Source organism: Nothoprocta perdicaria, unplaced genomic scaffold (assembly GCF_003342845.1).
Source record: "Nothoprocta perdicaria isolate Ctin4 unplaced genomic scaffold, notPer1 scaffold_32, whole genome shotgun sequence".
Classification (NCBI taxonomy): Eukaryota; Metazoa; Chordata; class Aves; order Tinamiformes; family Tinamidae; genus Nothoprocta; species Nothoprocta perdicaria.
Window position 1 is genome coordinate 1,464,484 of NW_020455555.1, and position 14,863 is coordinate 1,479,346.

At 44.4% G+C, this 14,863-nt stretch overlaps 1 protein-coding gene across 1 annotated transcript in view; it reads left to right on the forward strand.

The window, feature by feature from the left end:
• CDHR1 (cadherin related family member 1) overlaps positions 1 to 14,863 on the forward strand; it is a 38,490-nt gene that overhangs the window by 13,720 nt on the left and 9,907 nt on the right. The window contains exons 9-14 of the mRNA XM_026043060.1: positions 1,611 to 1,689; positions 4,543 to 4,643; positions 6,069 to 6,272; positions 8,907 to 9,059; positions 11,631 to 11,795; positions 13,927 to 13,994. Of these exons, the coding sequence (XP_025898845.1) occupies positions 1,611 to 1,689; positions 4,543 to 4,643; positions 6,069 to 6,272; positions 8,907 to 9,059; positions 11,631 to 11,795; positions 13,927 to 13,994 (770 nt within the window). The remainder of the gene's footprint in view (positions 1 to 1,610; positions 1,690 to 4,542; positions 4,644 to 6,068; positions 6,273 to 8,906; positions 9,060 to 11,630; positions 11,796 to 13,926; positions 13,995 to 14,863) is intronic.

Sequence of the window (14,863 nt, forward strand, 5' to 3'; positions counted from 1 at the left end):
CTGCATCCAGCCCGAGCTCACAGCTTGCACTGTTACAATATCCATGTTACGTTTCCATCTCCACGTGAGGAAGAACGTCATTACTGTGAGGGTGACGGAGCCCTGGAACAGGCTGCCCAAGGAGGTTGTGGAGTCTCCTTCTCTGGAGGTCTTCCAAACCCGCCTCGATGCCCCCTGTGCSACGTGCTCTGGGTGTCCCTGCTGGAGCAGGGGGGTTGGACTAGATGATGTCTAGAGATCCCTTCCAGCCTCAACCATTCTGTCRTTSTGTGATATTACAGTGGTGGGAGCACAACCCAAGGCCTGGTTCAGAGGCTTCCCTGCCGCTGGCAAGAGAGAGGAGGTCTTGCAAGACAAGACAAGCCTGAAGGAAAGGGGATTGTCTGTTTCTTTCCTAAGAAAAGAGAAATCCCACTGTTAAGTGAATGAAACACTTGTCTGAAGATAGGAGAAATAGCAGTGGCATTTCTAGATAAGGTTTAAAGAGGTCCTTGACCCAGACTGCTGGGCTTTGGGTGGAAATCTCTGTTCACCTCTGRGTATTATAAATGCTTCTGTCTTGGCAGCGAACCAAGCTAAACCTCAGGTCACRGATTAGTGTATCTCAATCCCCTCTCCAAATCCGAGGCTCGCGCTGGGTTGCTGTGCCGCCAGTGCCTTGTGCCCCCCCAGCTGGCCCTCCTGGGGAGGGACGAGCTGCAAAGCAGGGCAGCGGGGGCAGCCAGGCTTTGCGGGCAGGCGGAGGCGGCGCCGTGAGGCGGGGGGCTCCTGTGTGCCGCACACGGCAGCGTGGCACCGACGGTGCGTGCCGCAGCAGCAGCCTTCATCCCGCTTGGTGAGGAGGTAGAGCACACAGGCCGCAGCATTGCTGAAAGCAACCAAAGTCAGCAATGTAGAGAGGAGACAGCACTCACCCAAGGAGCAGCTGCCAGGGGTTCGCCAGCACAGCAGCCTGCTGCGTACCAGCTCGCTGTTAGGCACCTCTTGTGTTAGTCAGTCTAGGATCTGGCGTGGTGCTGGGGGGCTACTGCATAAAGCCGGGAAAAATCACAGAAGAATATTAGCAAAAAAAACCTTCAGCAACCCCAGGAGAGCCCCCATTCCTGTCTCCCAAGGAGGGCAACAAGGACTTGTCTGATTTAATTGCCAGGTAACCAGCCTGTCTTCCTGGCAGGAATTGTCCAATCATCAATTCTGCTTCCCAATGAGGCATAACAGAGCATATAGGTACAGGCAGCTTCTGTGTACAAAATATGATGCTGTTAGCCTGAGCCTCCTGCCACAGCTGGAGAAACTAGCTCAGCACCACAGCAGAAGTCTGATAGAGAGAAAGAGGAAAGCGGAGGCCAGAAGGCACCAGACCCTCCTTGTCTGGAGGGTGTCCAGCTTCAGCAGCCAAACCACCTGCCTTGCAAAGCCAAGCTCTGATTTTTCTGGCTGACAGTCAAGGACTTTTGCAGCGTTTGCCCTGCAGCCAGAGCAGAGGTACCCACTCTTTCCCCCACACCTCGCCAGGAAAGACTTTCTGAAGTTATATTTATTAATACACAGTGGCAATTTCATTGCCATTTTATCTTACTCACAGACTGTAATTCCCCATTTCTCCCCAGGGCTCYGAGGTACTTACTGTGGTTGCTCTTGATGGAGACAGAGGAAAGCCTAACAGCATTCGTTACTGCATCGTGAATGGTGAGTAGACTTGGCTTGCCTGAATCTGAGGGGAAGTCGAAACTAGATGTGACATTAAATTAGGATGGAATGTACTAGAGTTTAATAAAGCTGAGGCAAGCTCTCATGAAAAAGTGTCAGGTGCCTGAAACAACTCCAGGGCCCTGTCTACCAGAAAATAGTCAAGATACGATTCACTGCGTTTCGCTATCTGCTTCATGGAGGTATGCTATTCATCTTGGAATTGTTAATGTTGCTTATTTGTTAAGCATCAGTAGCCTGCTTGTCATTTTAGAAAATGTAAAAGGAGATGCATTTGCTGTCACCAAGTGTCTCTATCATTTAATTTAAAAACGAAACTGCATTTAGGGACCCAGATGTAGTATTTAGAGGGATGTTTTATTTAATATCGTGGTTAAAGTGGCTAAATGGTCAAACCTCTGGTTTCTTGGAAGTAGTGATATTTATCAGTGAAGAGAGCATGGCTGTCCACTGCAGTGAGAGAAAATAGATGCTTAATAATAAGAAGATTAATATTTTCCATGAGCTATTCTGACGTCTTTAGCACATCTTTTAATAGCATAAACGTGAGGCTTAAATTAATGAGTTGTTAGCCAGTCAAGTGAACAACTTAGTTTCAGACACAACTTTGAGTTTGGTTCTCTTTTTTTCCAAAACAAGTTTTAGGGGCAACCCCATCTCCCAGATAGGAGAGAGCCTAAAATTCTGTAAGAGAAAGTTGAGGTTTAATTGCAGAGCTTTGCAGCAAGTTCTTCACAGCTATCTGATCTAAACAGCAAGGTCTGGAGAGGTTCTCTCCAGAAATCTCTCTCCAGGATCTGGAGGTTGTTGCTCAGGTTTTCCCTTTAGTTAGGATGGAGCGTGTAGCACGGTTCCTTCTCTGATGCATGGGAAGAAGAGAGTAAAAGAAAGAAGAGGGCTTAAAAGGGCTTAAGAAGAGGGCCTTAAAAGAAGGATGAAACATTGAGGAAAAAAAGATTGCAGAAGAGTAGATGGGGAAAAAAAAGAAAAGATGGAGAATAAGAAGCAGAAACTAAAAAGTGGGGCTAGAAGATGGTAGACAAGGAAGGAAATTGAGGGAGAGACTAAGCAGAGGCAAATGAAACATGGAAAGTGTCCAAGAGAATTAGAATTAATGAGAAGAAAGGGTAGATTTCCCAAGAAACTGGAAGTGGAACAGAAAGGGGCTATGGGGGAAAAATGGGCTAGAAGTGGGAAGAAATTTGGAAAGAGTGAGGGATAGAAGGGGATCATAGAATGCCATAAAATGTGACTTCTTGGGAGTGGGTTTTCCTTGTTTCTGTTCACCCAGGATCCTGGTTGCAGGAAACGAAAGTGAAAGGGAGGGAAGGGGAAATGCTTTAGTACACAGTGTTACAGAAACAGGGAAGAATCAGATCAGGAAGAGACCTTTGTGGCAGATTTCTGCCCCTGCTCTGCAGACCGTACTCATTACAGATGGTTATATCAATACTGGTAGGCTGGGCTGCAAAAGGCAGGACAATGCTAACAGCAAATAAGGAAGTATTTATTCTTTATAAGCAGTTTTGATGCTGGGAAGTAAGGGATTTTTTCAGAAAATACTCGAATCCTCTGAACGTTCTGTTCTAGGGAAGACGCATAATGGTACATACTCAAAGTTACCAATTTCCCTGTAGTAATTAGACAAAACCATGAAGCATTGTTGCTTGAAACCACTATTGACTTTAGCTTTTTCCTCACTCAAGAGGTACTTTCCAGGCCAATGTATCTTAATAATTGACTACCACATGAGTCAATACCTATTCAGCATTGTGCCTAGCGTTCTTTAATGAAGTTGCAGTTAAGTGCAGATATTAGTAAAAGGGGACAATGCTGGATGGTTTAATAATTAGCACTGAAGTTGAGATAGAGGAAAAAAAGTGTCAGGGCTTTCATGCYATCCTACTCTATTTCAGAAAGAGCGTTCTCCTGCATTTTAGGGTCTCCCCTKTCCTTTCTCCTACTTCAGCAGCAGGCCTTGCAGCACACACAGGGTCTGAGCCAAGGCCTTGTGCTCGTGTAGGTCCCGGAGCTCCCAAGGCACCATCCATCACTGCAGCTGACAGGAGCAGGGTCCAGCATCATGCTGAGACACCCCTGGCCCCAGGGCAGCTCTGCAGCCCTTGCTGGTTCCCCACACAGATTCTGGAAGTTGGACAGGGGACGAGTGCCAGCAGACAGCCCTGCCCTGCCTGCAGAGCAGACCTGCATGCACAAGGCAGGGGGTTCACCCCAGATCCTCCAAAATCCCTTCGTGTTCAGGGCAGCCTAGCAGGAGGCTGAGAGTTTATTAGCAACTGAACTGAACTGAGGCTTCTAGAGGGGCTGCCGGCACAAAGAGTGACTCTGTTTCTTTTAAGTACATGTCAGACTTCTCACCTTAGCTGATATTAGTGAGAGAAATGTTCCTGTTTTCTCAGAGACTTAATTAGGCATTTGCTAATTAAAATGAAAAGTGACTATTTGTACCTGAAACAGTGCATAAAGAAGACAACATAATGGAAATGAGGACAAAATTTGCATGTGCAGCCTCAGAAGTATAAGGGCATGAGGCTGCGGTGGGGGAGAGGAAAGCAAGTGCAGCTCTTGGCAGGTCAGGGCTCCCCCAAACCATGACCTGGAGAGGAAACTCCACCTTCCATTCCTTTGCACATTCAGCATGCCGTGACCAAGCAGGGAAGCACCTCATTTTTGAAAAATGGCTGCAGATCTGCATGTGAATAGAGACATATATAGACATAGATATGTGTAGTGAAGTGTATGTCTGATTGCTCATGGCATTTCAGGACACGGGAAAAGGCATGTAATGAGAACATCTTGGTTTTGTTACAGGAAGCGAAGGTTCATTTGAAATCAGCAACACAACTGGAGCTATTTCTGTTATAAAAAGCCCAAATCAGCTTAAGAAAGAAGTCTATGAACTAAAGGTTCAGGTATGTTTTGTGACCGCTTGAAAGCTGATGTTCCTAAATACTGTGATTAGTCATGATTGTCTAAACTCAATTTATGTCACAATCTTTTAAAGTGTTACCTCAYATATTTGATCAGACTGCCAACTAGTGTAAGTCAGAGCGAGCTGCTCTTGTTTTCTGGGATATTTAGAATGTCTCCATTTTCTGCTTTCAAACGAAGTTGCCTTGTCATAATTTTATCCCTGAGGCTAGAGAATTAATATCCTGTCCATCTTTGTGCTCTGTGTTTTAAAATTTTGTTAGTGGACTGGTAACCAGTGATTTCTAGTGCTGAGATAGGTGAGTATTAATCTATGAGTACAAGCAAGCCTGGGGTAGATCATGCTATCATATTAATACCCATCCTGAAACACAGATCAGCCATATAAAAAGACATGTTTACACTTTGATGAGTTAATATTGCTACATTATTTTAAGCAGGTTCTAAAGGCCAAGAGTTCAAAATGCAGAGTTAAATAGTGAGAATTGTATTTGTTTTCCTCAGGCAAAAGCAGATTACAACCATAAGAATTTGCCCAGGTAAGGCCTCAGTTGTCTGCAGACAGCTTTGTGTCCTGGCCCACTGCTAGAGGCAGTGCAGCATCCCCAGAGCRCTTGCTCAGTGGTGGGCTTGAGTAGCATGTTGAACTGGAAGATTGTAAGGTCTGACTCGGGCACTGTTCCTTTCTCTAATCTCTCAGGTTTCCAACAGCCTGTTAGTGCTTCACAGGTACAGGATTAATCAGGTTCTGCTACTTCTGAGCACAGTTGCGGCAACCCAAAGCTCAGTGCGGGCTACCCAACCTCCCCGAGAAACCAAGCGGGTGTTGCACTACCCAGCATGGGTCCCACCAGGTGCCTCAGCTGCAGCACTGAATTTGGCACTGCTGTAAAAAGAAAAGGCTCATCAGAGATATTTAAGTATCTGTTGTCTTTGGTTTTGAGCACTTTTAAGCACAAAGGCTTCTGCTATAAACACCTGCTGCAAACACAAATCAGAGTTTCTGTCCTGATAGAAAAAGGATCTTAGGTTCAATCCAGTGAACCAGGTTGCATGTTGGGATTTTTGAAAATTAGGCAGATTTGATTGTTATATTGCAATATTAGAATTATCTAAAGAGAACTGTTATCACTCTCAGATTGAAGTACTAAGCTCATAAAAATCAGGAGAACTTTCTTATCAGAGCTGCTTTTTTTTGGAACTTTTTATTACCATAATCTTCTAATCAGCATAAACACAAAGGGGAAATGGACTGAGTTTTCTAGACTAATGAAAGACTCTGTGTCTTTGTGTACAAAGCTGGTGAGTTAGGTTGATTAGAACAATACCTGGACATGGAACTGAAGAAATATCTAAGTGAGATTAGAAATTCTTTCATCGTTTTTCTCTCTCTCCTCCCTCCACAGGCATCAGAAGTCAGTCAGGAAGGTGGCATCTCAGACAATGCTTTTGCTGCCGTGACTATACGGGTCGTTGACCTCAACAACCATCCACCAACGTTCTATGGAGAAAATGGTCCCCAAAACCGATTTGAACTGACCATGTATGAGCATCCCCCAGAGGGAGAAATCTTGAGGGGCCTGAAGATCACAGTCAATGATTCAGATCAGGTCAGTGGAAACTATGGGGACTTTGAGTTTTCTGCCCTTTTTTCTCCAAAGACAGGAAGCAGCTGCCAGATTGGCAGATGACATTTTAGGAACCCAACCATTGCACCTGCTCTCCCAAGCAGCCAAGAGAGTAGGTAGTTGTGAGGTCCATTACCATGGATAGTATGGACGCAGAAGCATATTTAGCCTGGCACGTGCTCTTGTTTATGCTAGCATGATTGCCCATGAAAAGAGTGGTCCTAAACCTGTAGTCCAGCTCTTGTGGCCACTAAAGGTCAAGAATCCTTATCTACCTCTGCTTTTTCTGTTGGCTCTGTTCAGTAGTTGTTAGTGTAGTGACTGAAAACTTACTGTCTTTGAACATTTACTTAGTTCTTCAAACACTTCAGTAACTTCAAGTGCAATTGCTGTCTATATCTGCCTGGACCCCTCTGGAAAAAATATAGTCTGTACCCTGACATTGTCTTTATTACAAAATACTATCCTTCTGGCCCTTATTTTAGAGCCAGAGTCTGCAGTCTATGCTTTGATAAATAATTCCCTCTGGAGTGATATTTTTAAGTAATCTTAAAATTATGCTGGAGGAGAACTAACTATAACCAGATGAAAGAAAAGAATGGAGGACTCCATTCATCTCAGCCTGATACCTAGCTGACCTGTGATGCCTGCAGATACTATGGTGATAGTTGCTATAGGGATCCCTAGGCTAAATACTATATAAATGGCATCCATCTGAGTTAGCCTGAGGTTAGGGAGTGACAAGAGAAAGCTTAATGCATCTGAGAACTGTATTACTATTGGGAAGAGTGCTCTTATATAACCATGCTCAATATTGTGCTGTTTTGATGCTATTGTATTCTATCAAACCCACCAGCTTCTTCCCCCTCCCTCCTGCCGCTCTGCAGCAAGCAGATAAATGACTGCTTTCAAAGCAGGGCTGTGTCTACCCCACTGTTGTCACAGAGGATGTTGCTGCAAAAGGAAAGAAACGAAACCCTTCTCTCCTGGCTTGTCTGCCATTTAGAAACAAAACGTATGTTTTATATATAGGCTGACAAAGTATTCGGTCTGCAAATTAGGCAGTAAAATAAGCAGAAAACACAGCTGAATACTCTGCATAGATTTCCAAAGAAGCTTCCCAGTTCAGCAGCTCTAGTCACTGAAGGGGAATTGGGTTGGCTTTGTTTTAGGGTACGGAAAGCTGTGGTTCCATCCTCAGCGTGTCCTGCGAGTGCCCGCGTRCAGTCGCGCCCGGGCTCGCTCGGCATTGGAGCTCGTCCCCGGCAGCCTTTGGCCGGGTGGCTCTGCCACGGCGGTGCCCTGTCCTGGCAGACACGCATGGTGCCCAGGGTGGGCTCTGCTTGGAGRGCCCTCCCCATCTGCACTATCCTCCACGGTCCAGCAGCGCTGGCCTCGCTTGTGTGGTTGGCTTTACTGCCTCGCAWAGGGGCCCCCTGTCCCCTCTTTCTCCATGGGGTTTCTGTTGCCAGACAGCCCCTGCCCCTAGGAATCCCCCATCATTCGGGTTCCCTTGGGGTCTGAAGCTGAATGCTTTTCCTCTTGACATGGGCTAGGGTAGAACAAGAACCGCACGTAACAAGGCCTGCAGGGATGTCGCTGAAAGCAAAAGTTACCCTGTCTGAAATTCTAGAAATTCTTCATCTAAAGATTTCTCCACAGGGAGGATGGAGCATCAGCCAGTCAGTGAATGGGGCTGGTTGTCCCAGTGCGACTGTGACACTGGGAACTGGTGAACCAAGAGAGCTCATCAGGAGGGGTCAGCACATGTTCCTTCCTCCCCTATAAGAGAATCCCCTTTTGCCATTTCCCTTCCAGCTCCACTATGGTTTAAAAAAATTGCCTGGACTTTTGGCTGTAGCTGGCTGTTTCTGGATCACACACARGCAGGGTTGACTTTCCAGGTACAGCTGCTTTCCTGCTCCTCTCTCGCTGGAAGGTTTATTTGTATGATGGGATCTAGCTTCTCATTTCACCTGGAGCTCTCTGATGTGTGGGTCTTGGTATGATTTGCATGGGTGAAGCTCTTCTCTCCTCCCAGGCTCATGAATTTCATACATATTAGTGGCTGTAACTCTGGGCTAATTAATCCAGTCAGCACAAACCATTAAGTATCATCTCAGCCTTGAACCTGCACCTTGTGGAGGTTCCGAGCCGCTCCGGCCTGGGCTGTGGAGCAGTCCATTGTCTTGGCTTTGGCAGTTCCACCCTCCTTCCTTGGCAAGGATGAAGCCGGAATAAGGTGTGTGCTGAGGTGCATGTGGTTACTCTGCTCCCCAGCTGCTACCAGCCCTGCAGCATGAGGCAGGAAGCCCAAGACTCCTTGGCACGGCAGTCGGTCTCTTAGCCAGAGCTGCTGCAGGCCTCCTCATTATGACTGAAAGAATAACCAAGCTTGTCAATCTATTTTAAGAAAAGCCACRTCTGTCTTGTGACCAGAGCTGGAGAGATTATATAACTAAGCTTCTTAGCACTCTCTTAGCCCGGGGGTGGAGAATGCAGGGCTTTCAGCAGTAAGACTCACATTTTATGCAGCCTGAAGAAACAGAGSCGGTGTAAGCTGTAAGAAATGCAGTGGTCACTTTTAAACAAGACAGTATCTGCTTTTCCTTGCAGGGAGCCAATGCTAAATTCAACCTCCGTCTTGTTGGACCTGGTGGCATCTTCCGAGTGGTTCCCCAAACTGTCCTGAATGAAGCTCAGGTTACAGTAATAGTGGAAAATTCTGCTGCTATTGACTATGAAAAATTCAAGGTGTTAACCTTCAAGGTACTTCTGCTTTCCATTTCCTCTCAGGCTGTATACATAATATGTATATGATGGCTTATGTAAACAATGGCTTTGCAAATTTGGCTTTGCAGTGCAGCTGGAGCTGTCTAATGTATTGTTAGTGACATTATATTCCATGTAAGTGAAACTCATCTCTCCCCCTGCTTCAGCAACTTCCARAAGGTTTAATGGATGCATCTGTGGGCAGGCTCAGTCCAGTCAGCGCAAACTGTTGAATATTATCTCTCTATGGAAATTGCATATCTTRGTGGCTCTGAATCATTTTAGACTGAACCCTAGGGTTGTTATTTCTGCTGTTATGATGATAAATTCATGGGATGAAATCCTAAGTTCTCTGGAGCCAGGAATTTAGCTGCTTAGTCCAAAGTAATTTGGTCCACAATCACACGTTTGAATTTTAGTYGGCTGAAGACGCTAGCTGACAGGAAGATCATTTCCCAAAACTGTTCACTGCATTTGTCAGGTGTGTCCATATGACCCTTTTCAGACTGATCAGAGGCCCCTTTACCCATTCTGCAAGCCAGCTATACAAAAAATAGCTTTTGTCCAAAATCTGGGAACTTGCATTAGCAGCTTCCCTGATGGATTCATTGGCTGATCAACATGGTAACATAATTACGTAGTTTCTGGTTTGTGTCAGCTGCCTCTAAATAGGAGTATAGAATGCTCAGTTCTGACTGCAAAAAATAGTGTAGACAATGGCTGTGGTCGTGGAAAAGACCGTCAAAACTATGTAACTAAGTACTAACATCTGCAAGTTTTGATTTTGTACAAAAAGTGGATTTTTCTGTACAATACAGAAGCCAGAATTCCAGAGTTGTGTTGTCACCCTTGCCACATGGTTTGCTTTGTGTCCTTAGCAAGTCACCGCACTGTGATATGGTGCCTGCTGTCTCCTCTTGCAATGTGCATCAGTCACTTTGAGCCTCACAGGTTATAGATGCCAGCAAAATATGACGCAGTATTATTGTATTAAGATGGAGGTTTCAGAAAGGGCTATAAAGTGCTACCAAAACTAATTATAAGAAGTGCACATTTACTCAGCTTAAACTATCAAAAGACCACTAAAGAAGTTACACATGGCCTCCTCATGAATACTAATAGAAATCAAGGTGGTTAATGTCATTGCCAGGAACACTAAAAGAATTAATTACTAGGGAAAAAAGAATATTTTTTCTAACTTRAGAAATTACTTTTTTTTTAGTGAAATTATTTCTATGGAAGAAAGACTTTAAAGGCTTTGCTAGAAATGCAGAGCCTTTGTCTAGATTCCAAATGAAGAAGGCACAGTTAGGTGATACAGGTAGTAATATATGGCAGCGAATACTTTACAAAGACCTCGTTGCCTTCTCCATTTCCTTGCTAAGTCCACATCACTTACTGTCCCGTTTTAGTTTCCAAAGTAATCCTTCGAGCTGGCGTTTTGGGTGAAATACTTGTTTCCATCTAACACATATCCCCCCCCAGCAGCTTTGAAGAGCTCTGTGTTTCTGTAAACAGTAGCCCTTCCTCTCTGCCTCCCTATGGACTAATGACAAGATAGGGAGGAATTAAGCCACTGWGAACAGGTCGAGATGATGGCTGATTGAGAATACCTGTCCTCCCGTTATAGCTCACCTTTAAATGCAACTGGTAGCCAGGGCTAGCTGATCAGGAGCTAGAGTTGGTGTCTGTGGGGATGGCCTCCTAGAGCAAAAGCAGTGTTCAGGCCCTGCCACGGGTGCAGATGTCACTGCTGTCTCAGGGACCAGCCTCCCCTCTCCTTGTGGCATCCCTCCCCAGCCATGGCAGGGCCTGTCCCCATCTTCTGCAGGCACCAGTGGCTCCTACTGACCAGGCCCATGTGAGGATGACCCTCCGAACATGGTCATGGTGCGGGCTGATTCCATCAGCAAAGATTATTTCATCCTAGGCACTGTAATTTATTTTTAAATCCATGTATGTGTTAAGCAATCAGGATTTTATCTGTGTGCTGCTTTAGGAGCTGAGATTGCTCATGATGTTTTGGGGTTTTTTTATACTGAACCTTGAAAAATTTGTTTTGCTGGAACATCCTTATAGGCTCCCAAGCACAGTAGTTACCAAACAGATATAATAATCAAACTCCCCTTGTAGAACAGATATACTGTATGTATAAATTGCAAACAATCCTTACAAGTGGATTTTCCCAAGATCCTTCTAATGTTTTTAAATGTTTATAGTTAAATGTTTACATGGCTTCATTCATGCTCAGGCCAGTTTCCAGGCAAACTGCCTACAGGGAGCGGTTCTTTGCAGGATTTGTCTTATCCTCTCTGAGCTATCCTAGTGACTTGTGACTGGTCACAGCTGTTGTGTAAAGCCTGAGGTGTCTGCACAGGTTTGAAAAGTTCTTTACACAGCTTGATTGCCCATTGCAAGAGAGCACAAATAGGCCAATATATTATTCACACACGTAGCTCGTGTGTTCCCTGTTTCCAGCTTGTCTGATCCAACCAGACTAAAATGCTTTGAAGCTGCTTTAAGAGGTAGCAACTTTGTGGTAATAAATTCTGCATGTCCTCTTCTTAGCTTCTGGCCATCGAGGTGAACACACCTGAGAGATTCAGCTCGACAGCTGACGTGGCAATACGCTTGCTGGACACCAACGACAACGTCCCCAAGTTCTCCTCTGACTACTACATTGCCAGGATCCCTGAGAACTCCCCCGGGGGCTCCAACGTAGTCGCTGTAACAGTAAGTTTTATTTAACTCTTAAGAGATTCATCTGTCCTGACCAACTATTCATTGAGACACTCAAAACAGGTAAACTAGGAGTACGTTAAAAATACCTAACCAGGGCAACTGGCAAATCTTATTCCCAATTCAACTTCTGGACTAAGCTCCAGCTTTCCAGAGTCAACACCACCAGCACCAAACAGTTTTGATAAAGCCCTATTCGAATATTTTTCAGAACAACAATTTTATATCTGTTTTTTAATCAAAGGACACCTGCTTTTAAGACAAATCACATGGTCAGCAAGTACTAGGAAAGCCCCAGTCAAATTAGTGTCTAGCAGGAGGATCAGCTGTGACTAAGTGGAGGTGGATTTACTGGATTTGCTTGCTTAAGTATGGGTAAAAAGAACACAAAATGGCTGCTCAGTAGAGTATAAGCCATCTCCTCCTGGGAGGAACCAGGCTGCTAAATGCATAATTAGACAGTTAATGAAGGCAAGGATATAACATTAAAAGTCTYTGTGTAAAGATCTTCTCCCAGTGGGGAGAATATGCTTATATATTATCTAGTCTCTCCTAGTCCTTGTCCTAAGAAGAAAATGAGGACATTATGTGGCCCAGAGAAGCATTTCCAKTCACTACACCCAAGCTGGGCCTGTTTAATACAGCAGCTGGGCCTGGACATAGATCTCATGTCACAAAGCCAAGAAAGCTCCAAGCCAGGTGGCAGTCAGGGGGTGACGGCAGTCAGGGGGTGACACCAGTCACTTGGACAAGGCCAGAGCTACTGGTGATGGAGGCCAGCTGCAATTCACAGAGGAAAGGAGCTGACCAGAACTAAGGGCAGGTTGTAAGGAGAGAAGAACAAATGTAGAAGGGAAGCAAAAACAATACAAAGAGAAAGGAATATTAGAGGAAAGTAGAAGGAAAGCTGTAGAAAACAGACACTCCCAAATACCAATAGCTTTGCAGGAAGGGGAAGAAAAAAATCTAGGAGGTGGCCAGCAAAAATAAAAGAAATTTTTAAAAGTTGCCAAAGCAGCAAAACTTAGCCAAGGTGAAGAGTCCATGTGGAAGTCACCATCATGTGGTACTGACTCACTGCTTGACCTCTACTCCCAAAGAGGGGCACTCCAGAATCACCATTCTGGCAGGAGCCCCGGCTAAGCAAGATATTTTAGGCAAAGTTAGGCATTTTAAGAAAAAAACAGACCACAGGGTCTGCTGTGGGAAGGTAGCTCAGGGAAGCTGCTCAGCTCACGTTGAAGAAGGGAAAGCCTGTGTAAGCAAGGCTGCAGGTGTGTTACATTAGCCTTGATGTACAAATCAAACATACTACTCTGTTTTTTACAAGAAGCGCCAAATATTTAACTGGGAAGAGAAATGGACCTCTGAATTTTGATGGCCAAGTACAAAGCAATAATATAACACTGTCTCAGACATATATAATACCTCCAGGAAGAAGGRACTTGCAGAAATAGCTGCCACCAAAGCAGTGGTTTTGCTAATCCCCAGCTAAGAGAGGAAGTCAAGAAGAGTTCAGAACAAAGATAACAGCCAAGATAGTATCTGTATTCCTAAAAGTCCCACAGGCACAAGAGAGATTAAAACATAAGCACTGCTAAAATATTATGTATATAATGAAATAATTGCTATGTATTAATTTCAATTAGATCAATTAAACAAGCAGAGACTTAGGAAAAAATCTCCTATATAAAGTAAATAATTTTGGCCAGGGAGTATATGTTAATATTAAACTGATAACAAGGGAGACTAGAGAACAGGCAGTTTGTTTCTATCAGCGAGATGGSCTTGGTTTCTAGCAAAAGAATGATCTGTTAAATGTCAATATATGGAGCCCTCTAGTGGCTTCTTTTTACTTGTTTCAGCCTCTGAGCTGAGGCAGGGAGACAGGCATCAGCAGCTTTCATGGGACACCCAGGGGCATTTGCTTGAGTTAGATTTTGCAGTTTCATATGTGCATGTATGTTTGTGTGATTTCCTCCTTATGGTAATGGAAGATTTTCCTCCATTATGGTAAAAGGAGGGAAAGCATTTGGATTTTGAAGTAGCCTGTTGAGAGGAACATGAATATATTTCTCTTTTTTTTTGCAATTTAGTGAATGATGACCCTATTGCTTTTCTTAAGGCTACAGATCCAGATTCAGGACTCTGGGGAGAAGTCAAGTATTCTATCTATGGAACAGGAGCAGATTTGTAAGTAAAAAAACAAAACAAAAAAACACCCACACCACCAAAAATAAATCCCCAGTAACTATATTAGAAAAGAGTTTTAAAAGTGAGAAAAAGAAAAGGAGAGAGAGAGAGAGAGAACAGGCAGACTAGAACGGCTGATGTCTTGACCTGCTCATTTCCAAAGACATTTATGCCAGGTCCTTTATGAGTTCTGTGAAAGCAACAGCAGAAGAACTAGTACATTAAACATCTGCTTCATGAATCCATGGAGTTTTACTAGCAGAATATTCTCCCCCCCAAAAGAGACATAAGGCAGATGAAGTACCACAGCMCTGTTTAAATTGCCATTTGAAAAATGCTTGTAATAGGAAGAGGAGTTTTTGGTCTGGTTATTGTGAAAAGTCAATTCTGAGAAAAAGAAAATCCTTTACTCTTTCCCTCTCCCTTTTCATATTGCTGTACAAATAGTTCAATTTCAGCTCTTGTCAAAATAAATCAAAGAGGACAAGACTTTCAAGGCTATAACCTTCAGCTCTGGAGGACAGCTGCACGGGCTGCTTAAAGCATTTCTTGTATTTAAACCTAATAGCTCTAGGTCAGAGAGGAAGAGAATCTCATACTTATTTGATTTCATAATGATGTTTAGCTCCCCCTTTGCTCCCCCCTTGTTCTCCACTACATTGGAGAACATGCACGTAGTGCTCCCACCTTGTTTTCCTACCAGCAGTCTCCTGACTGGATGGGTTGGGGCTCCTCTAGCTTCACCAGCCACCAAGATTTTGCTGCTGGAAGCTGCAGCTCCTGGGAACAGGGATTGCTGCAAGGAAGAGCTGACAAATGAACGAGCTGCTCAGGCCCTCACCCCAGAGCCTGTTTTTCTCTTTGTGTAT